The sequence below is a fragment of the Cydia amplana genome, chromosome 22 (assembly GCF_948474715.1).
Source record: "Cydia amplana chromosome 22, ilCydAmpl1.1, whole genome shotgun sequence".
NCBI classification, from domain to species: Eukaryota; Metazoa; Arthropoda; class Insecta; order Lepidoptera; family Tortricidae; genus Cydia; species Cydia amplana.
The window spans coordinates 630,976-656,332 of record NC_086090.1 but is presented as its reverse complement, the minus strand read 5'-3'; the positions used below and the strand labels follow the sequence as shown (position 1 = coordinate 656,332).

The 25,357-nt window shown below is 36.0% G+C and overlaps 1 protein-coding gene across 5 annotated transcripts in view; it reads right to left on the bottom strand.

The window, feature by feature from the left end:
* LOC134658376 (zinc finger protein rotund-like) overlaps window positions 1–25,357 on the bottom strand; it is a 202,046-nt gene that overhangs the window by 48,262 nt on the left and 128,427 nt on the right. Inside the window, exons 1-2 of one of the 5 annotated variants that reach the window (XM_063514048.1) lie at window positions 6,317–6,579; window positions 3,915–4,490 (exon numbers count right to left, since the gene is read on the bottom strand). The exons of the other annotated variants lie outside the window; for them this stretch is intronic. Coding sequence (XP_063370118.1) covers window positions 3,915–4,322 — 408 coding nt within the window. The 5' untranslated portion in view covers window positions 4,323–4,490; window positions 6,317–6,579. Of the gene's footprint in view, window positions 1–3,914; window positions 4,491–6,316; window positions 6,580–25,357 lie in introns of those variants that run through there. 5 annotated transcript variants of the gene reach the window in all.

Genomic DNA, 25,357 nt, shown 5'->3' with positions numbered 1-25,357 from the left:
CAGACAACCCTACGCCCTTTATGAACGAACTAAGCGTAACATAAAAGAGTAGTTAAGAAGCTAAAGAACATTGTATTACATTGTACACCCCCATCTACTCACACAACATGTTGTTTAGTAATGTATTATCTACACGATTATCATTTACGACCGCAGGTGTGTTCCCGACTTTGGCTCGATGGTGTGAATATTTTGCTAAATTTAAAAGACAGAAAATCCGATCTAGAAGTAGTGAACAACTGTTTAATGTAAAATACATATATTTTATTCGTGAGCACAAACACAAAAAAGAAAATTACACAAGCAGAGAAACATGAAAAAGGAGAAGGTGCCACGAAATCACTTTCGGGTCGCCAAATTTGGTTGAGACAGTTTCTAAATATATCGATGTTGTATTTAAAATACCTACTAAAAAGGTATAACCCATTTACACTAATATATGCGACCTTGGTAATCATTTCCTCGCTCGTGTAGATAGCGGATCCAAGTAAGCAAATCGCATGTATTTTGTGTAAACATTAGATAGAATGTGATGCAACTGATAAGGCAATGAACGCACTCAAACGTTGATAATATGTTTTATACAGTACTGCGGCGGTAGCACGGCCGCATTTTTATCGCTTGTCACCATGCATGTCACGTTCTAACAAGTATGTAAGTGCGAAAGTAACGAGCATAGTGATAGGCGATAAAAATGGAACCATGCTGCGCCCGCTGAAGTCACCGGAAATGTTGGTAATGTTGTAAATGAAAAATTAAAGAACGCAAGAATGCTAAAAGCTAAAACTGTCTTTTTAGCCGGCCTAGCCAAGGTGATAATCTGATAATCGCTATCGCTTCGACAACGAAACGCTTTGTGTCTCTCTATCACTCTTTCATACTAGTGCGACAGTGACATTTGCGTTTCGATCTATACGGAGCGTAAGCGATTGGCATCTTGGCTACGCGGCCAGGAATTACTCTTTAAAAGCATGACATAAGTTCCAAAGTTCAATTAGCTTAATGTCTTATATTAGGAAGAACTCTGTAATCTTATAAGAATGTTACGGAAAATCCCAACAAGGCCACACAAATATCTAATTCAGCGTATAAGCGGACAACTCATAAGTTCAGTTGATTAACTTGTATTGTATCAGAAATAATGCGTATGTTGGTATGTCTGGCTCTCGAACAGGCTTCTTTTGACGTAAGAAAACAGGGAACAGATGGTGTATTGCCTTTATGTCCGTGATAAAGCATCTGTCTTTCACGCACTTACGCATTTGTGGACTTGTCAAGAAGATACTATTGTAGCTACAGCCGGGCTAGGCTCCTGCAACCGCCTCGATGATTTTCGTAGCTTTAAAAGCTGTAATCTGATAAATGTTTCACAAAAATCATCGAGGCGGTTGCAGGAGCCTACTTTTACTGTGGTATTTTTTAGGCTTAGGCTTATTTTTAGGGGTATGGCTTGGCATTCAATTTTAACAGTCTCCTGACCATTCATCGGATTTCTGGCATTTTGAAAAAGGATTAAGACTTAAGAGTAGCGCATAAAGAGATAGTTGGAGTATCTACATGAAAAGTTGTTAAAGTGTTGCGGCATAAGTATGAGGAAATTATTTCCAAGTGGAAAGAATATATAGATGGTCAAGCAATTCTTGTCAGTAGAAAAAGGCGCGAAATTCAAATTTTCTATGGGACGATATCGCTTCGCACCTACATTTTTCAAAATTGCCGCCTTTTTTTATTGACAAGATCTGCTTGACCAGCTTTATGTGATTAATGTATAAGTAGATAAGCGTAAATCGTTTGCAATCCAATAAGCTCGACATTATTTATATTAGTAAATGATTGTGATTGATTTGATTTAAGATCTCCAAAGATTTTGGCACTAGTATTTAAAATTTTCAATATCGGCCTTGAATAAATATTAATGCCTATGGAGAGTTGGAGACACATCACTATATTCGCATATCAAAATACCCACTAGCAGAGTTTATCGTTACGGGAGGGGTCCTTATCGAGACCTTCGAATTCTACCGGGTCACGCTTATCAACTGTGTCCATTTCTTGGATATTGTAAGGAAAAAATGTGTGACTAATTATTATTACCGTTTATATGTATATTTAATATTACCATGTTTAATATTACCATCAAAAATACAGACTTTTTATATGGATGAGTAAAATTGGATGGAAAGCGTGTCAATACTTTTGGAATATGTATATTTAGTTGGAACTATTGAAAGAAGTCTTATTAGATTTTTTTTCATTAGAACATTAAACCTTAAAGCAGTTTAGTAGACAAAATAATTATACTAAATGAAACTTTTATTTAGGAAAAGCTCATTACGTATAATCAACAAAATGTAATGTTGTAAACTCGATCAGTTGTACAATTCACGTGTAACAACCATGCAGGTAATACATAATGATTTAAAGACGCATGTGAGCGATAAAGTCAAGGCCGAACTCCACAAGCGCCCGCGCATCAACTAGCACCAAAACCCGAAATTAAACCAAAGATCCCAATCTCCCGGAACAAAATTCAAACAAAATTCATTAGCACTCGTTATCTATGTAATTGAATTTGTTAAAAAAAAACCCACAGACAATAGGTATCGTCCTATACAACCTCTGCGCGACCCGGGGACCTTGGCTCGCTCAAGGCACATCCGTACTCATCAGACACTAATGACTGCCGTCACTCTAAGGCTTTCATTCCGACAATTGTCGAATTAAACAATTAGGATGATTTGCTTTGTGGCGACGATGATTTTGGAGCTAATGAAGAAGTAGCATTAGGAGTTGACGAAAAAATACATATTTACTATAAAGCAAAGTAACTGATTGAAGATAAATCAATTTATCAATCCCAGTAGGTATAAAGATGATGAAGTCCAGTGTGTAAAGTGGACTAGTAGATAATGCTTGAGGAAAACGTGGTATTAATTTCCATAATGACAATTGTAGGCGTAGCTCTATTGTTGCATACGATGACAAGGAAATCAATAAAATCAATGGAATCACGGAATTTTAAGTCCTTGTCAGTCTTAATGAAAAAATGCGCTTCAAATCTAGCGTTGATGAATAATTTATTAAACATGATTTAGCAATCCATCATTTGAACATGAACATGAACAACTAATTTATTGAACTCTAATTTATAATCAGAAGGAAGTCTTGTTACCTTAAATAAGTACAGACTTATACTTACTTAGGGAACGTCAGAAGGTAAGAAAAATGGCGTATCAGAGTAATTCCCAATTGGACCCTCGAAACCACTTTAAATGGAAATAAATACTTTTACGGACTTATGCTAATAAGATTCGCGTCACGGCTTTTTGGAGTTGAAAAGAAATAAATCTATGTATAAATGGCACTTGAATCAAAAGAGTTTGAGAGACGCTATTAAAAATTTACCTCATGAACAGGGAAGTGTCAAGAATTGCTAGGCAAACATCTTATTGAATAGACGTACTTAGAAACCAAATACGTATTGAAGAATTTATTTATTTAAGAGCTCTCCAACAAGAACACATTAAACTGCCCCTGCGCATGTTTAAGACACTCTTGTCGGAATAAATAATTATATACAATTAAGATACAGAGCTAAAGATAATACGCATGTTGATTTAGTTGAAAATCCGTATACGAATTAGCGTGGAAACAAAATTAGTCAGATAAAGTCGACAGATCAAACCGCCAACGACATGATAACTCAAATTAAAGCTTAATTTGATGAGCGTAAGGATCATCTCGAGATTAATCGCTACGCGGAACAAACTCGTGCATCGTGATTCTGTATAATGATCCCCGAACAATGTGTTAAACCACCGAATATTACCAGGCTCGTGACGTCAGGTAACGTTGAAGACTTCCGAAGCCTTCAAGGATGCTGATCCAATCTTTATAAAAGCAAAAACTCTGACCTTTTCCTCCTGGATGCTATGTCCGCCGTTTTCGGAAAGGGGGGTGGAGGGCGCGCTGTATCCCTTGGGCCCGTCGTCGTGCGGCGTCATCTGTCGTTGCACCTCGTTCTCCTGGTCGTTGTGTATCCTTATGTCTTGCAAACCACTTTTAAATTCGGATAGTCTTAATACGGACGGCTTGATTTCAGGCATTTCGTCGGGGTGTTCGTATCGCCTCAAGTCTGTGAGGTTGGTGGCGAGATGGCGGTGGTGGTCTAAGGGCGGAGGGACCCCTATGGACCTCAGGTGTTCTATGCTCCTGTGTATGTGGGAGTAGTTGTCGACGGGTATCTCCGCCATTAGAGGCGAGTTGTGGTAATCCAGACCGCCCCCGTCCGGCCTGTAGTCGATTGTCCTTCCTTCCATCATCTTGGCAATTAAAAATGTCTATCTAAATATAAAGTATAATATCGTTTCGATCGTTCGATCGAGTGGTTATTTGGCACTATCTTACAAAAATATACGGTTTCTGTCTTCGTATTCTACGCTTTGTTTTGGGTGTCATGGAATATTTCGAGATCCTCCGTTGAGATTTGGCTGGAAGAACAATAAATCAAAATTTAAAAGAATGCAAATTGCTTTGTCTGAAATGTTGTCTTCTATCAACAACGTTGTACAATTGGGCATGAATTTATCAATTGCTCTTTAAGCTCGGTCATTTAAAACTAGATTTGACGAGTGAAAAAAAGCCGGCGTTTTTTTGTGTGGCAAGCAGGTGACGAGAGCCGGCGTGTAGGCTGTGTCAATGATCTAGCCCCTAGCCCACATGCCGCATCGAATAAGGCTTCGATAATCATGCGGCGTACAGGCGCGCTTACAACCAACAACGATTTTTATCTCATCTGCTTTTAAATCTACCCACGCATCTGAAATTTTAATTAGTTCTCTTCACAAGTCTGATTTACAAATTGGATTTGAAAAATTAATAGAGAATTAGCAGCTCCTAACAACCATTTTCAAACCTTCTGTGATATAAAATCTAAATCACACATTCAGAATGTAACTAATGTTAAAACAGATTAAGCCGATTTCAACGATTCGGTAGTACGTCTAATTACACTTGTGCCGGCAAGTGTACGTGTAGAGACCGGCATACACGGCTGTCAAAGATATAATTGCGCGTACAAAGAACAAGAACATTTTGCCGTTGATGCTACCATTACCCAAGCCAATATGGTTCTTACGAGCATAGCTATAGGGGTGGATGGAGGAGTTGTCGAAGTAAAGTTTGTATAGGGCCCCACGGTTGATCGACTTCAAGATTCGTAATCATAATACTCGTTCGGGGCAAGGAAGTGGTTCGGCCGGTAATTAGGTTTTTGTTAACTATCCGAACTTGCCTATCTAACTCTTGCTTGACGGAGTTTAAAGAGATGACAGTTTTGATGTGATGATTTTATTGAATGTTTGATAGATTTTATAACAGTATCTTTGTTTAACTTTAAGGACTGTGTAAATCAAACTACTATTTATTTTAAGGACTATTTGTGAGTTAAAAAAATCTCGTGATTAAAGCAAGCCAGTCTAAACGTAGAAAAAATATTTTATGTCGAAAAATAAAAAAAAAACAAATTTACGTTATGGCAATTATTAATTAATTACTATTTTATTTTTGAGTTATTTTTAAAACATACTTAAATCTTCTTCAACCTAGCGTTTTCCCGGCCTAGCGCCAGGGTCCGCTAAAACATACTTAAATATTTATTTATATTGTTTTAATAATATTTAAGTATATTTATTTAAAAAATATACATTAAAGTTAAACTTTTCATTTTTATATTGATATATTCCTTATAAAAAACTTTTACAGATCAATGCAATACTTTAAAAGAGGGCATTTTTTCAAATATTTGTAGTCGTGTCAAGAGCATTTTTTTGTTAAAAAACTGTGTTCCACGCACTTTTTGTGCCGGTTGGTGACACCTCATAACTGGCTTACGATATTTCATACCTAGTGGACCGTGCAATACAAGGTTAGGCGGCAAAAACTATTGCCATGGCGCGAATTGCGTAAAAAAACTAATTATCTATGGTCATTTTAAGATAAATTTAAAAAAGACAACATTTCAGACAAAAAATATATTTAATTTTTTTTACGGGAGTGGATTCCTTGATAATTAAAAAAAGTAGTAAACTAAACATAAACAAAACAATCTTCCTCGCGATCGTTAAGCTTCATACTGCAATAAAAGTTAATTTAAAAATAACAGCACGGCACACTGTCCAAAAATATTTCCGTATTTATAGTCGGGCATCCAAGGTCGTCTGCGAGCGAGGGTCTTACGTAAAGTTACCCTCTTACCCTCCCAGGGGGAGCTGGCAAGGAGTCCACCCCCCTTACTTAAAAAAGAAAAAATCCATACCTGTCACTGTCCAAGTCTTCATACACCAATTATCACCATTTTAAAATCACAGTTTGTTCCTATCTAAATGTCACTTATTTTATATCACATAATAATGGTAAACACTATGTCACAACACGGCAAGGCAGTCCAAGGCTTCGTCGCCAAAAATTCTCAAAAACACGAAAAACATTAAAAATAAAATTCGGAAAAAAATGCCGGCCGAAAAAACGTGCCGTGCTCTTGACCCTGCGGCACAATTATGAATGCGGCGTCGTTACTAGGATCAAAATTACCAGATTTTTTGTGCTCAATATTTTAGTGTGCTATAGGCGTATAGTTGTGGAGACCACATGTGGTGAGGGCGTCCCTCTCGCACTCAGGGATTCGCGTGTGTTTTGGACATGTGCTCCGAGCTTGCTCGCTTGATGCAGGCCAGCACTGACGAATGCAACTCGCCGCCTCAGACCAGCGCGGCAAAAACGAGACTGAAATTCAGATCTATAGTAGAAAAAGTGAACTACCGCGCGAGGGGTACACTAACACATAAAATGAAAAAAATTACACGGACGCTAACAACGAAAGACGCGAGCTTAAAAAAAATGGAGTGGGGATCGGTCGCGCCGCTCGCCGCGCTAGCGCTGTCCCGGTCGCTCGCGAGCCGCACGCACACAGCCACGCCGCGGTTTAAGCGAAAAAAATGTGTACACATTTTTTTATTATTCACCATTTTTATGTGTGTAAGTGGGCCCAGTGGAAGAAGGACGGCGCGACGCTCGTCGAGCGCGATGGGTAAGAGGAAACGAGACGGGGTGCACGCCACGTGCTCGTCCCCCGGTATTAAATAATAATTAAAATGGCTACAAGATACGAGATGCGTGGTGGACGATTTTTTGGCCGAGCTTTTGGCTTTTTTGCGGTGCTTTTTGCGAATTCGTAAATTGGTGAATAAACGATTGACACATATCGAGGTGCGCGAAGAGCATCGCGCCGAGAAAAAAGGCGAAGGCCGCGAAAAAGAAGTTATTGATTAAAGCGGGGTGTCCGTCCACGGCGCAAATGAGGGAGTCTAATTGTATGCAAGGGAACCGGTGTCGGGAATTTGTAAGTGAAATCGTCCGAGCTGTGGAGATCGAACCAATATCGACGACGAATCACCAAAAATACTGGTGATATCTTACCCAGTATCCATAGTTGATTGGTAATTTAAAAAAACGCCCGCGTTTGCTCGCCCGTATCCTTTTAGCGGGGTCCTTGCTCACAAGAGCTGTGCGCGCGACACATAGAAAAAAAAATAAAAAAAAACAACAATGCATTTTGCGTGGAAAATATTGTCACATAAATTAAAAAAGAATTGACTCAGAAAGAAAACAATAACAATCAACCCATAATATCAAAATTATTTTAAGCCGCAAACTTTATTAAACATGTATCTAAGTCTATCATGCTCATGACTAAAATGCATGCATGCATTCAATGCAAAAAAATAGGCATGAAAATGTGACTTCTATGCATAGTTTAAAAAAAATCATAAATTCACTAATCATTTTATCAGTTTAGTTTAGTCTGATCAGCCTAATATTTTTATGATTTAATTACATTCATAATATTTTGTTTAGTCTATACATATAAGTATGGATACTGACAATCTAACTAATGCATATAGTTTTCCTTATATATATATTTTTTAATATTTCTTTATTTAATACAAAATTGGTAGTACAATAATGGTACTGGTACGTTTGTATTTTCATTTGTGCAATAAAGATTAAATAAATGAATAAATAAATAAAAATGTATAAGTACATATAAATATTTTGTTTTAAAACTAATCTTATTAATTTATATTCACTTTTGTATACTTAATTATTTTACGAATCGCCTGAGTAACTATTTTTTTTACATAAAATGACAAAAAAAAAACCAAAACATGAAAAAAAAATACAACAAAGACCATGATAATTTTAACACCAATACAAATAAACCAATTTAAATATTCATAGATATCATTAAGCCCGCAATAGAAGCTAATAAGGGCAGTGACACACGATCGATGTTCATTGTATGTATGTTTGTATGTACGGAGGGAGCCGGCAGATGTTCAACCAGTGACCGTGGTCAGGGATACGCGGACATTGGAGATTAAAGCCCTAAAAAGGGGATTGCGTATCGGCATATTTTATTTTGAGATTCATATTTGTTGCATAATAAAAATAACTATAATAAGTTATAGATATATAAGTAGGGAAAAGTATAAAGATAAAGGTACCTACAAATATGTTTGAACAGTTCGGTATAGTAGAAAATAAAAATAAACGAAAGAAAGGACAAAAAACTTTCGCGATCCAAGATTGTAAAAAAGAAGCATGTAAAATTCTTGGCCATTTTATTTATAGGTGAATAGAAGTCTTTTTACTATAAGTTTGCCAGTTATTAAACAGTGGCCAGTAATTGACGATTTACTATCCAAATTAAGCATTAAGCCCAGAAAAACAAAATTTATGCTGCTTTTTTTAATGGGTATTTTTAAATGCACTTTTAAATTGAAGTTTATAAGAATAACTCCTAATGACATTAAACAATAATTAAAATAAACTATGTAAGTACATAGTTGATATTTAAACAACCAAAATATTATGCACTGATTTACAAATAACCACGGCTTGAAACTTACGACACGAGGGGCTTTACGATCATAAGAATTAATATCGTTTCATTCCACACTGCAAACAATATGCCATAGAAACAATAGAACACTACTGACAAGGAGTAATAAAATGAGCTTCTAAAACACCGAAATCTGTAGTCTCATAGAAATCGGTTAATCACTAAAGACAAGATACAAAAGAAGAAAGATAGCGACCTTTTTATTGCACTAGCAATAAAGTTTTATAATAAACTTTCGATTTTACCGAAAAGCACAACGTGGTAAAAAAAGCCTCCCGGTTTTCGTTTTTATTATTTTTTCCTATAACTATATTTCCATTTGTTCATTATGTTCGAAAAACAAGAAGCTAATGCAAACACTTGTTTGCAAGAACTTTTTGCTGTAAAAACTTTTTAGTCACTTTTGTTTTCTAAAATTAGGGTTGCGTCCAAAATTGAATAAGAAATGTCCTTGGAGCTATGATTTTTTACTCGTCTAAAACATGTTGACGTTTTTTAGTCAGTGCAAGGGTTTGACAACAATTGAATGAAAAGGGTTTTTTTGATGCCAATTCACCTGCTTAGGGACGGAAGTCGGATGTACGATAAGAATGTTTTATCTAATATAATTCATTATTTTTATTCAAATTGTTCATGATCAAGTGTTCCCAGTTCCCACAGGTGTTGTAGGTACTAGTGATCTGATTATATATGATTATATATTATTTAAAAAAGTTTATTTATTAGTGACATGTTTTTTTTAGTTAGTTAGAAATACAGAATATGTAGGTACCTACATTATTTAAATCGAGAAGTAGATACATAGCTTTAATTCAAAGACCCTCAATAATCTATAGACGCATCTCGCTCGACTCAAAAGATAAAACTAAAGCTACAAATCGTTATAACATGAGCTAGCAACTGACGTGTGCAACTAATTTCCTACGTGTTCCATCATCACAAAACCTGTATTTTGGGAGTCCGCCATTTTGATCTACACGATCTATAGCTCGTCACTATAATCATAATTTAAAATTTCCTTGCACGGTTAAAATCCCTGCACCACCACCACCGCTGCTTTTGATGGCGTTAAGAAATTTTTCGTGGTGCAAACGGGTCGATGGATAGAGTGAATGGTAATATAGTCGTGTAAGTTTTTTAGAGGGGGTGAAGTAGTAGGAGGGGAGGAGCGTGCGAGTGGCCGGTGATCCATCACGCAAATGTTCTGAACCGGATTCGGGACTGGTTCTACAGAGTAAGACGATTTTTCAAATTGTCTCTTGAAAATGTTTAGGTTTTTCGCCGGTGAAGTCATGTTTATTACCGTTTGTAATTAGTTTGCTGTTTTATTTTTAATTTAAGACTCGTAGTCAAGAACAGGTCCAAATCAGATTCATACTTTAGGAGTTAAGATCTAAGTATAGCCTAAGCTGAATACATAGGTAGCGTCATACATACGTATTTTAAGTTCCACTGTCAGGGCCGGATTTTCTCCTAGGCCCACAACTCCCACAAGGCCCGGGCCTAGGGGCCCAGGTAACCTAACAATAGTTTTGGGATGGAGAAGGGGCTCCCCCTAAATTCTAAGTGCCATACCAGTAGCCTAGGGGCCCTTGGTCTCTAAATCCAGGTCTAATAACATTAATATTGGGCAGAGTTAAGACCGTATGGCTTCTAGAGCAAGTGATATTGCTATCTCATTCTACCGCATGGCTGCGTCCCTTGTAGTGGCCGGCGTTGGCCCATCGTGTAGAGGAGCCATTATCATAACTCAATACGGATTGGGGACTTACCCAGACCTTGGAATTTATGCACAGCTGTATGCATATTTCCTTACAATATTTTTCCGAAAAGTAACAGATTTAGTACATAAGTTCCAAAGAACATACGAGAAACTCATTCGAACCTACCAACTCCAATTTTGAAGCCGCAATTTAGTATACTTTTTCTGTAAATACTTTTTGTATGATTGATATTATTTTAAATAAGTTTTGTGCTTGTACAATTTTACAGGACCTATATTATGTTTTATTATTATAGTTATCCCTAATACAACATAAAATAGAGTATAAGGAAGCCGACATAACTTTATAAGTTTATAACTCCTTTCTTAGCAAACAAAAAGTCGCACTTTCACTTTTAAAATTACACCTTTTTACAGGACAACAAAAAGTCTTTTAGCTACCGCCCAAAAAACATGGGTGGTCAAAAAAATCCTTTTTTGCATCAAAAAGGGTTTTCATACAACTTTTATTACTAACCAAACAATAGTATGGGCTTTAAAAAACAAAGCTTCTTGTCTATGCACCTGGTTTATTTTTTATTTTGAATCAACCTAATGTTTATTATAATCAAATAAGTTCCTTTTCCTGTCGGAAGATGTGGGCGCCTGTTTTTTCTTAATTTCCATTTTATAAATACTCAAAATTATACTTTAGGTAGTAGCCATAAAGTTGAAAGTGCTGTGTGTATTTTTTAGGCTTTATTGTGGCAATGTGTTCCGATGAAGATCTTTTCGGCCAGTATTTATTCAGAATAGATTGTTTTATGCAGATGTTTTTATTAAAATTTGACTGATTATTTTTTATGAAGAATATGGCAGGTTACAACAATTGTAGAAAAAACTGGTTAGAGTTAGTCCAGTGTTATTTTAAACGCCAAACTTCTGTGAAATTATGATGTATAAAATAAAACTTGCACTACGTGTGCTATCAAAATTGTTGTAGACTTATCTTGGTCTAACTCTAAGTAGGTAGATAATAATGTGTTCAGTTCACTTAGTAACTAAATGTACCCAATAGCTATTTAAGACTGATAATGAAATAAATAATGATTGTGCAATTGGGTACCTATATTTTTTTCTTTTCTTTTTTTTAGACTTCTGTCTGCGGTCAATAATTAAGCCTCAACTTTATGAGTCAACGTTAAAGATACGCTATATCTTTTCAAAAATCAATGCAACTGGTCATATCTAATTAACTGTCTCGTCATTTCTAAAATCTTGAGTAGAATCTAAAACTGCATCCGCCGCATCGGTTCCCAGCATGACGCCGACACCATCTTTTGTATCATAGACCCTTATTTTTTTTCATCCCTCAAAATGTTCAAATTTCTCTACCTGCCAGCATCCCTTATCTACATCCTGTCCTATATCACTTCCCACGATCAACCCATCTTCAACCTTATTGTTAAGTACTATAGCTTCTTTTTCATTGTCGATAAAGTGACTTGTTACGTTTGGCTCTGTATTATCTACAGCAACATCTTGACAAGCATCCCTTAAATCTTAATACTTAAAGTGCCATAATTAGTTATCCCATTTGAATTCCTCTGTCTTTCAGTTAAGATTGACTTTTGCTTGGCATTTGCGGAGTTTATAGCAATCATTTTGTGATTAGGGGCTCTAGAGAATTTTGCTATGGCGTATACGAAAAATGTGCGTTTCCCGTAGTTTTGGAATTTATTAGAATTAGTGATCCTGCGGCGCCGACCATAGTTTTAAAGATTTTAAACTTTAACAAAAGCTTAATGCAGTGCAGATGTTCGGAGATCAGGTTTAAATTTATGCCTTTGCACTGACTTTAATTTAAATTTGTGTTTATTCTTCAAGGAATACTAGTATTTCATAGCACTTGCGATCTATTTAATATTCTTTCATAACGAATATAACGATGACAATAATTTTATTATTTCTTTAATGAGTTAAGTCTTATGTAGCTTTCTTGGACCCCATATTATAGTGTTGGTTAAATAAATGATTTTTGATATTTAGGGCGTTAATACTTAATGTTCATGATATGTATTTTACTTTTGCCTTAATTATATTTTCAATTGAGGATGACATTAAAAAATCCGGATTTCAGTTCTATCAGCCACAAAAATCATATAAATCATAAAGAACAAGTCACGGCAATTTCCTCCAACCGTAATAATTATTTCAAGTGACGCAATTTATTTCGTAAAATTGTAAAGATCGATCCCGTGCCATATTTTATGGCAAAAATCTGCGCTATTCATGCGAGCCACCTGAGCCACTACAAAGAAAAAACCTCCCCTTTTGGAGTAAAAAGAGAAGTTTTATTTACAAAAAAAAGTCTCCCACGATGTAGTAATGCAGTTTTTTAGGGTTCGTTTTTAAACGGAAATATTGGTGGTTGTAGGATGATTTAGATTTTAGAGCAAATTGTGGAGCACGAAAGGTAAAAGTCCCATATAGCACATAGTAACCTTTTCCAGTTAATCGGTTTCAATTTTGAAGCCAAATAACAGCAATTATATAACAGATAAGTGTGAAATATTACTCATCGTAGATAATATGTCATTTTTGTGCTTTTATAAATATATGAAATTTTCTAGCCAAGCTTTCATAAAGCGACCGTGTATTCAGTTTATAATTAAAATGCAATTGATTTTTTCCAATGTAAAAAATGGTGAAAAATGCTGAATAAAGTAATGTCTAAAGAACGTATTATTAAAAAAAAAAACATTTATTTCAGACTCTCTGGATCTGGATTCACACTCGTATTTAAGTAAAATTGATGTGTTTTCAGGAGACTTAGATAAAAGTCACCTGAAGACATGTCAGGGCACATGCCCACCGACCCCACCGTTACAAATTTAGGGCACTTTTTTGAAAAAAAGGTTTTAAAAAGCATTACGCCCCTCATTGTCGCGGAACCCCAGAACCCACCTTGTTATTCCAACATATCACAGATTGTCCGTCTGTCTGCAGTTTTATTGCTTCGATCTACTTCATTGTCAGATGCGTTGTGTAATGAAGCTTTAACATTTACCTTTTTGTGCAAAATTGTATTTTTTAACATTTTTACTGGGTCAGAATATAAGATTTTGGAATCAGAATCGAATTGTGTCCTTTTCAAAGATGACGTGTTTTTGTGCGACAATAGCATTTTGCTTTAGATTCAATGCAATTTTGTTGTTATTATCAACTGTGACATAATAGAAGTAAATCATATTATATCGTGGTGAATAAAACTAAAGAAAATAATTTTTTTATCAATTAGGATGGTCATTGTTTTGGAACATCTGTTGAGTCTTCTGAAGCGGAATTCAAACATAAATAATCTGAACTTGATTTGTTGTTACTTGTAACGCCTCTCGCGCCTATATTAGTAGGTACCACGGTACAATATTAGCAAACTACATTGAGAGTAATTTCTAACCAATTTATCTACATGATGCATCCAGGTAGATAAAAAAAAAATGCTGTTAAAAATATGGACAATAATTTAAAACTTTTGTAAGAAAGATCAGAACAAGGATTTCATATTATTTCTGGGGGATATCTGTGTAAGATTATTTTCCACATATTTATTAATTTACCTCAATTCCTCACACGTCCAATATCACTAGCGTTTAATTCTTCATAAAAAATTCGTTCTTTGTCTTCACAAATTACTTTATCAATCTCAAAAATGACAAATGGTCAAATTTTATCATTGCCAGTAGTAATAACTTTAATTACGCCCTTAAAATAACACCTTACCACGGCCAATGATTTGGTCAGTAGGTACCATTGACTAAGAATCAACCTTATTTTAAAGACATTAAGGACTATCAACAGTCAATTGTGTGTCAGTACTTGTTGGCCTTGGCGTGGCGGTATGATTCACTTGTAAGTTAGTTTTTGCTTCCCATACATTATCAGTTTGGACGTCTGTTATTACACGATACGATCTATTTGAAGTTTCCTTAAAAGGTAACAATATTGGGCTAAATTGGGATGTTTTGTTGTGCTAAAAGGTAAGTTAAGCTGGCTTAGATCTAAAAACTAAACGTATATTGGTATAAAAGATCATAGATCTAAAAGAGCATTGCATGGCTCCCAAAGTTGACTGGGCTCCGATCCACTTAACATAAATCAGCAAATTCGGGACCCACCTCTTGGCCTCTTAAAAAGGGCACAAAATATAATTGGTAACACTCAGATTAGTTTGTGAAGAAACTAACCTTCCGCTTTGATTATTTTATATCGCTAGAATGGTGTATGATAGAAGAGGCCGCGATTACCTATAAGCACATCACAAGTATGCGGTTATTATATCCTAACAGGTCCTGAGCATTTTCGTATTTATTTTATTAACTGCTGGGCTATTAACTTGAAAGGTATTTGTCTAAGCTCAAGAGATATTGGTCTAGTCTCGTCTGCCGGTTGCTGAGAGCGTTTGAGGCATACTATTAATCCCTCCAGAGGTTGCCTCCTGAGGTATTTCCTTTGCACTACTACATGGGTTTCTTCAAGAAGCGGATATTTAGGATTCTCAAGGGTCGGCAACGCTTAAGTGGCTCCTGTGATGTTCCTTATGCCCATGGGCGATGATGACCGCTTCTTACAGGCGGCTCGTCTGCTCGTTTGCTGACTATCACATAAAAAAACGAAAGCCAAAGACAGTAGCTACTTGGTAACTTACCTCGTCACCGATGGTGGGACAATCTGGACTAATATTTGAAGGTTGATGGTTGGTCAGACTCAGAACTGGTCTGAGCGTGATAACTAGACAGTTTATGGAAGTGCTTAGCAAATACAGTATAATGGACAGGATGTGGATCTGCCTAGCATCTCTAGCTTTTTCAATTGCTCGAAGGAAGAGATCCAGGAACAAATTCGCATTTTTACAAATGCTCTGTGATATTTGTCTCTCACTGTGCGAATACTTTGTGTCGCTGAACACATTTTGACCAAATTTGGTATGGCAATAGTTTGAGTCCCTGGAAAAGAAATAGGAGATTTATATCACGGAAATTTTCCCTTAAGGGGATGGAAAGGGGGTTGTATTTAATGTGAAAGTCGGAATATGGAAAAAGTACTTATTCTTTGCAGACAAATTTGCACGCAGAGTCTCGTTAATCCTAGACAAAAACTAACATTTTTTTTCAACGTTCATTAAACAAGACTAAGTTCTATATTCAAACAGAAGCTTCTGGGATCCAGGAGTTTAATACAATGTATAATATAAGTAGGAGCATTAGTTGGTCGCTAATACGCATGCGCGCTATTAGGCAATGACCGTGACTTTCGTGTGGCCGCGAAACGAGTTTGTCTGTGCCTCTCGATTGATACTGCCCGCTCACAACTCGGGGATACGATATTAAATTAATATTATAGGAGAATCTTACACAAATCGACTTAGTCCCACAGTAAGCTCAAGTATAGAAGTCTAGTACCTACTTAGTCAAGAAGTAAAATAAAGAAATGTAGAAAAATGTACAAAGGTTTAGGATTAGGATCTCATTTTGTCCTTTTTATCATATTGAATACTTGTAAACCTCCAGTCCAATTATGGACTCTGTTCCTGTACGAATTATGTAGGTATAAGGTCTACCGTTTAATAGGGTATTTTGCTACTAGTCAAATCAGTTGCTTTTTTAGAACTGTCAAACCGATTTGCTAATATGAAATTTATATGAAACATTACATCGTGACGTCACGGTCAACTCACCTACTTTATTTCTATCCGATTTAGTAAATAGAACTTGTTTTTAAAAATAACTCCTATCTGTGTTTTTCTAATAATTATCTGGTTCTGGTGCTTTATTTCATGCATGGTGTAAAATAATTTATTTTAAATACATGGCACCTTGCACTGAGAGGCCGAAATTCGCTAATTACGGGGATCTTTCTCTTTTATTCCAATGAAGGCGTAATTAGAGTGACCGAGAAAAATGACCGAAATTTGCGAACTTAGATTTTCGCGGTTATAGCATTGAGTACCACAACTACGAGTAAAAGTTTCATCAATTCGTGTACCGCGTCGCTCAAATCGCTCCGTACGACTCGTTACAGACATTACATTATATATAATGTTAATGTAACACTTGCCACTGCTATTGGGTGTTATTCAAGTTATACAATGATGTGATATCATAAAACGTCGTGTTTGTATGGGAGGCTTTATACACATACGTGTTTTAGTAACAAGGAAGACGAAGATACATACTTAGCAGTTCGATTATTTGATAACATGTCGATCTTTTTAACAGTTTTAAGTTTTAAAGTTGACGTATCTACGGTAAGTTTATCATACTGTTGTATAGGAATCGAAATTTTCCGTTTCCAAAATGATAGATTTTGTTTCCTATCCTATGAAATTTGCTTTAAATTTCCGACAACTTTTTTAACTTTTTGGAAACTTATCGCAACTTGAACATCTGTAGTTGTAGATATAGTTTACTTCCTTATAACAAATAATACACGTTTATTGAATATATATGTACTTGTTAATTCGAGGCACAAATAACTGGTATTTTTTTAAATATGTATCTACCTATTATTTTTGATTAGGGTTCCGTAGTCAATCTGAAAATTTAGTTTTGCCCTATCCGCCTGTCTGTCCAATCGTATCTTAGTGCTAGAAGGTTAAAATTGGGAGTTAAAATTGTCAAACCTACAAACTCCTGGTGACTATATTAGGTACTAGCGACCCGCCCCGGCTTCGCACAGTTCGCACGTGTTAATAAATTATACATAAACCTATTATGAAAAAAAAACCGCATCAAAATCCGTTGTGTAGTTTTAAAGATCTAAGCATACATAGGGACAGACAGACAGCGGGATGCGACTTTGTTTTATACTATGTAGTCATCACTACATCAGCACTGCTCCATCGAGCAGTCTTCTAAAAACACGGTAAAAGAGCACAGCTGTACTATCAAAAGTATCAAATGCGGTGCAAAATCACAGCCAGCCTACCAACTTCTACTTCATTGTAGTGTCTAAAATTACAGAACATATTCTAATTTTCTAGTAAATTTGAGGCTAAATAAATCAAACAGACTCTTGAAAATATGAGGTACCTACAGTCTTTCACGCCACAACAGTCTTTAGTTATCTACTAGGCAACAGTGTTCCCAACATCACATCAGCATAAGGGCACAGCACAGCTATGCGAAGGGTCTAAAATCTCGCAAGTCGCCACATTGTTGGCGATAAATCTCGTGCGCCTGTGTGCGTGCGCGGGAGTGCGGGCGGGCGCATCCCCGCACGCTGCAACAGTCTTGATACTTGCTAGACTATGATATCCGCAAACCGACGACCAATGTAGGGGGCTTGCTACGAATAGTCATACCCCTTTATTTTTAAAACTTAGCAAAACTCTGTTAACCTATAGGATTAAGTACTGTACTAAAGACTACACAGTCTTTTCAGACCAAAGAAGAAAGGGAGATAGATGTCTAGTAATAAATAGTTTATATATTATTAAATAAAATGTATAAACAAAACATCAATACATCATTTAGAACAATTACGTATTGATTCTTAAATATTTTAACTCACCCTGATCTCAAAACCATAGTCTTTCAGCTATGAACAACCCCTATATGTATTAATTTCAGACACTCCCCACATCCTATAATTAAACTTCTTTAATATCAAAACTATAAGAATAAGTCTCGCTCCTTGAGGATAACTTTTATATCTATTTTCAATAAGCAACCAATATCATCATTAACCAATATAACAAATAAAAACTATATTAACCTAACCTATACTAACATAACTAACCTAATCCTTATTTCCAAATCCCCGTGTAAGTTACTAAAACTAAAAATGTTTCTCATCTCTCATCCCAAGTATCAAGACTATAAGTCCTAGACAAGCGTAGGCGCAGCAAGGGTCGCACAAAGCCATTTTTTCATCGCATCCACCAAACATTTTTTCTACCTGCGCCGTTTTTACCTGCCCCGTGCGCCGGCGCAGACTTGCGCCTGATTTTAGAAAAAAAGTAGAATCGCAAGTGAATATTGTATGTTAGGGGAGGTTTTTCTGGGATTTTTTTGAAATTTCACTTGCTTTTGGAAAGTTTTTTGGTGTTTAAAGTTTTTACAGAGGTGCGAATTTGGTTTGGGGTTGATTTAATATAATGGTTGCGGCTAAGAAGGAAAAAATATAATTTAATTGTCATTTATATGCGTATTTACGAGTATGTAAATAAAATAAATACAAATGAAATCAGGATTATGAAACGCTGTATGGAACAAGACTATTGCTATTGGTAGGAACAAGATTATCGAGGCATAAAAAAATTCTGTGACTACTACATACTTCAGATTTCATAAATAGGTACTAAAATTCTCTTTTCTTCTTCTAAATGATTATAATAGAAACCTATAGTTATTATTTTTTTATTTTACACGAAACTAATAAGTAGGTATGTGATGAAACTGATTCAAATTTCCCATTCAATCGTATCTCACGTAATCAAATAAAAAAATACTTACGTACATATATACAAAAATTCTTAGATTCATCCAGCTCCCAGTATCAGTAGAAGCAAAAGCTTATAACGGGGTTCTTTCCGTTAAGGGTCAAAAATTCCTGGACAAGAAATCAAATAAAAACGTGAGGCCTGATAACACGATAGCTACAGGTGATGTACCTATGACTGTTCGCTGTGCTGTAATGTTGTGTTGGTGTAGGAGAATAATTCTACAAAAATACCTGTTGATAAACTGAAATTATAGATAGATAAATAGATAATATACTCTTTATTGGCACACCTCAGTAAAAAGATACAAAAGAAAAGAACAATTGATTAAATGTAGAGCCAGACAACAGGCGGTCTTATCGCTAAAGAGCGATCTCTTCTAGTCAACCTTTGGGTACCGAAAACAGAGAAATAATCGAAAAGTAGTTGTTGCAAAAACATTATGGAGCCTACGTTTACACACACAATCACATTGAATAAACATACACATATACGAAATACAAATAGACATACATAAACATACGTATAAATATATAAATAAAATAGACCGGAATATAGCTAAATATGACATCGGCATGTCAGCCACAGAGTATATAACAATAACTATGTATGTCCTATACAAACACTAAGGGAGAGATAAATAATGTTCTTTAAGTAATTTTTTGAAAGCAACAAGAGATTGAGCGCGTCTAATGTCTACTGTTAAAGAGTTCCAGAAATTATATTCTTGAACAAGAAATAAAGGTCTCGGACGCCAAGATACTCTTTTGATGACTAATGAAGCAGGGGTCCCTTTGTTTCCCAAAACGTTTTAAGTCATAATGTATTGTTTGGCATATTATCATTAGTCCTAAAACTGAAACCGTTAAATTTTCAGAATTTTCGTAAGGTTATCCTATAGATAGGTTAGGTTTGGTTAGGTTTGTTTAGTGGCAATCCTGAAAAGTGACGCGTATCTGAACAAATAAATTATGACTAACAAAAATGCGGGCAAACAATACATTATGACTTAAAACTTTTTGGGAAACAATAGAGACCCGATGAAATCTATTCTAGTGAAAAAAGCGGTTTTGAAGGTGTTTAGGTCGTCTATGAACAATGTCAACATTGTCAACCTTCAAAGACCATCTAGTGCCTAGTTCGTCAGCTAAACTGTGGAATTAACTGTCGCCCGCAATATTTCCGGACCGATACGACTTTCAAAGCTTCAAGAAAAGAGCTTACCTCTCTGGTGTTGCAGGTGTCCATGGGCGACGGTAATTGCTTACCATCAGGCGATTTATGCGTTCGTTTGCCTTATCATTAAAAAAAGTGTATCTAAGTGTGAAGTGTGAGTTACGATGCTGGCAAACAATTTTAAGTGAGAATCTTCAGCATTACACAAAAATTCGTTATTTAGTCTTAGTTATCTGTACCCATGGGATGTAGTGCTTCTAGTAGGTCGATTCGATACATATTTGGGTCGAACACGAAACTTATGAATGAACCTATGATTTACAAGATGATCTTCACCCCCAATAAAAACTCAATCAAATCTAAAAACAAACCAAATAAACGGAATAAAAACCCCTCAATGACTCCACATTCCCTGGGTACAAAAACTCTTAACGGGTTCCGTCGTAAGGCCGAAAATTCTTTTTTTTTGGGGGCAAAAAGATGAACAAAAAGTACAATGTCTTGTTTTTGCAAATACTTTTTCTCCCCGTTAGCACGCGTTACATTTTTTGTTTTCGTTGGGTTAGGTCGTCGTTCGGATTTGCATTTTTCTAAAAATGGCCACCGTTTTTGTGGTCGACCTTAACAATTGTACGTGATCGTATGAACATGTGTGTTGATTGTTAAGGCTACTTGTAATCTATTGTTGTGATATTTTAGTTTGATTTGACTACATGTACTCGTACAATTTTGCGAAAACTAAAAAAAAATATGGCATTATTTCGGTAATTTTAGGAAAATCCATGTACAAAATTAAGGAAACGTTCATTTTGGAAACGGAAAATTTCGATCGCCATACAAAAATATAAAATTTTTATTGATTTTTTTTTATTAGGATTTAGCAATTTTCGGAATTCCCTGACGGCACATCACTAGATTTGGCTACCTATACTACTTAAACTGAAAATAATATGTACTTAAAAGTCTATGCATTACACATGGAACGACGTACTTTCTAAAAAAAAAACAAATGGCAGCGACATAAAGAAAAATACTGAACGATTTGTAAAATCAATTAAAGGATGATGACTCACGTTAGACCGGGCCGTGTCCGGGCCGGAGCTTCCGGAGCTTCGTTTTCTATGGAAAGCATCACGTGATCACCTGTCATAGAAAAGTAAGTGCCGGAAGCTCCGGCCCGGACACGGCCCGGTCTAACGTGAGTCATCCTTTACTAGGCAAGGACAAAAGGTTTTAAGCCACATAACATTTGTACCATATTTTTACACCAACAAGTTATAATTATATTATAGTTATAATTATTTAAATATATCTACAATAGCGCAATTACGCAATGCTTTAAATTACTGTAATTATGAACTATCATAAATAATTCAAAATGGGTTTTACCAGATTTAAATGTAATTAAATATGTATGGCTATGAGTAGATATAACTTGGCAGGTAATCATGTAATAATAAAATATCTCAATGATGATTTTTTTAGGCATGATAAAGAGCAATAAAGGTACCTACACTACTTATGTATGGAGTTTCTTAGAAAAAAACTAGTGAATTAGTTTTTCCTTCAAAATATTTCTCTTTTCACACCGCGAAACTTCATCAATTAATTATTCATTCTGTATTTGATTTCTAACAGAGATTTATTTAAAAAAATCAAAATAAATTTAAATTTAAATTACAAATGAATACATCTTTACAAATAATTTTATAAAAAATGTCCAAAGCCTAAAATGAGAACCGACAACGTGCTTGTGACACCACTGGAGTTCCAAAGCGTCTGTGATAGCCGCTTACCATCAAGTGGGCCATACACTTGTTTTTCACGGTCGTAGTACAAAAAATGCTTAGGTACACAAACTGCGCAATAACATATCACATCACATACCTACCTACCATAATTATAATTTAAACATACCCGCATGTATAATTAACGTGAAATGTAAATTTTGACAGATGGTCCGCCATCTTGCGCCCAGAATGGCCGTTGCCTAGCAACGGGTGCGTAGGCGCAATGGCCGTCATTTGAAAAAGGGCTTAACCGACAGATATTTGGACTAGAAGACGCCAATTTGAAAATTGGGGGTGTTCTTAGAACAGGTGTTGCGAGATTTTTTTTGAATCTGAGGGGACGGCGATACGCTTTTAGGATCGATGGGAAGATTTTGAAAGCGTTACGTTTTTTTGTGTGTATAATGTTGAGAAAACGTATGGGATCACGCTAATGTGGAAAAGGCAATTTGGTGGCCATATTATCCCAACCGTGATTTCTAGTTTAAAATTGCTGAGATTTAAAATTGTATGCATGCATATGTATATCTATATGTACGAGTATATGCTTTATGTGCCGCTCTGCCCTCCTAAGGTAAAAGGCCGTATTTTCAAAGAACACTATATGAAAATACGGCCTTTTACCTTAGGAGGGCAGCGCTATAAAACGGACGGACAAATTGGAGGATTTTTTTTTATTTAAGTAAGTAAGTACTTCAGCAACCTTGAAGAAGCACCTATGACATGGCGGCGGCTAGGTACAGGCTGAGAACGAGTGTGTACATTCTGCTCCCTTCTCGCCTCGCTTGCTCCGATGTCGGAGCGGTGCCGAGATTCTCGGCGAGAGGCTCTCGACGAGTGTGTACAACCGGCATGGGGGTTCACGCCCTTGCTCACGCAAATTCCATTTGAAAATTGGGGGTGTTCTTAGAACAGGTGTTGCGAGATTTTTTTTGAATCTGAGGGGACGGCGATACGCTTTTAGGATCGATGGGAAGATTTTGAAAGATTACGTTTTTTTGTGTGTATAATGTTGAGAAAACGTATGGGATCACGCTAATGTGGAAAAGGCAATTTGGTGGCCATATTATCCCAACCGTGATTTCTAGTTTAAAATTGCTGAGATTTAAAATTGTATGCATGCATATGTATATCTATATGTACGAGTATATGCTTTATGTGCCGCTCTGCCCTCCTAAGGTAAAAGGCCGTATTTTCAAAGAACACTATATGAAAATACGGCCTTTTACCTTAGGAGGGCAGCGCTATAAAACGGACGGACAAATTGGAGGATTTTTTTTTATTTAAGTAAGTAAGTACTTCAGCAACCTTGAAGAAGCACCTATGACATGGCGGCGGCTAGGTACAGGCTGAGAACGAGTGTGTACATTCTGCTCCCTTCTCGCCTCGCTTGCTCCGATGTCGGAGCGGTGCCGAGATTCTCGGCGAGAGGCTCTCGACGAGTGTGTACAACCGGCATGGGGGTTCACGCCCTTGCTCACGCAAATTCCACAGTAGGACTAATCGCGGGAGGATATTCCTCCGAAACCAATACGTGACCATTCAGGTCCCAAGGACTCTAAAATAAACTTCACCCTGACATGTGCTCAAGATCAAATGTTACATCACAATGCCTGATTAGTCATAGTCATAGTGTACGGTTTAAGTTTGGTCCACATGTGCGCAACACTTGCCTGACATCCGTCCCTCGGTAATTCATTTATCGATCTGACGACACTAGTGTGGACATGGCTTTAAAAAATTCTCTATTGCACCACAAAGAAAACAAAGTTTAAAAACAGATTTACAATGTAACAGGCGGTGTTATCGCTGTAAGCTTTAATTTTAATTAAGTACTTGGGCCATTTTATTTAAAGTTGTCCCCTACACATTTTTTTTCAAAATTAGGATATTTTATGTTATTTCTACTCAGAATCATGAGCTCTTTTGATCCTAATAGGAGAAAAAAAGTGTCCCAAGATTTCCATACATTTTTCGATCTTTCCATTCCGAAACCGCCATACAAAGTTCATGAAAAATGGTAACGTAATGGGAAAAAAACTTGGGACACTTTTTTTCACCTATAAGGATAGAAAGAGCTCGTGATTTTGAGTAGAAATAACATAGAAATTCACAAATGAAAAAAAAAGTGTAGGGGACAACTTTAAATAAAATGGCCCACTTATCTGGTGATTAGATAGAGATTTACACATGTATTCGTAAAACTTAGCAAAAGTCTTGAGGTCTGCGAGGGTTTCAAGTTCAAAGCTATTTGCTACCGAGTGAAAAATAAAAAATTTCACCACAGGACCAACGCAAGGAAAATACATCGATCCGATACTAACATTACGAATCAAATCCAAATTGAACGCTATTTTAATATAAAACAGTCAAAATCATTAATTATTAAATGTTAATTCCAGCCATTTCAAGCTAACATAAGGAAAAACCTCAAAATCTGCATCAAATTACCACTGTTGTGGAAAAATGCAACTTTTCATAATATTTTTAAGATTAAAAAAACAATCTTTACGAGCTGGTGAGATAAAAAAAATCACTACAGTTAGATTTACTTGTAATATAGTAACATTAAACTACTAAGTCGTATCCTCATTATGATTTCTCTACGAAAATATGGTAGTGGTAAGTCAACACTCGAAATTGGTGGGTGTTAGAATCGCATGCCTTTACTTTTATTTGTTTTCTATAAAACTTCAAAGCATAATGATTTTTTTTAACTTATTTTTCCCCTTTACGAGAAGTGCCGCTTGATAAACTGGTAAAAGATATTGTTTAATTTATGTGAAATATTAGTAATAGCAGTATTTAGTAGTATTGAGCGAAAAGTGGATTACTACAATACTAGTACCTATTACATAATAATGAATAATGAACCTACTAATATATATTCGGGATTTCAGCTGCATAAAAAATCCAGACTAGGTACGTATATATTCCGTATATGTGTATTCCGTAATTGGACTAAGTATTTTTGCAGTTTCCTTGTTACGTATTTTACAGTACACATGGTGCTGCTTTTCCGAACTAGTGCGTGAAATAGCACTTTCCGTGCGTATGTCGAAAGTTTAACAAAAACGTTGTACGATACACGTGCGAATAGGTACTTTGCAACTCGTCGATTTAAAATACTCCCTTCGGTCGTGTTTTAATTTATCGCCACTCGTCCGCACTTGTATTGTAAATAACTATTTGCTTTTACCACACAAGAATAAATATTATAATTA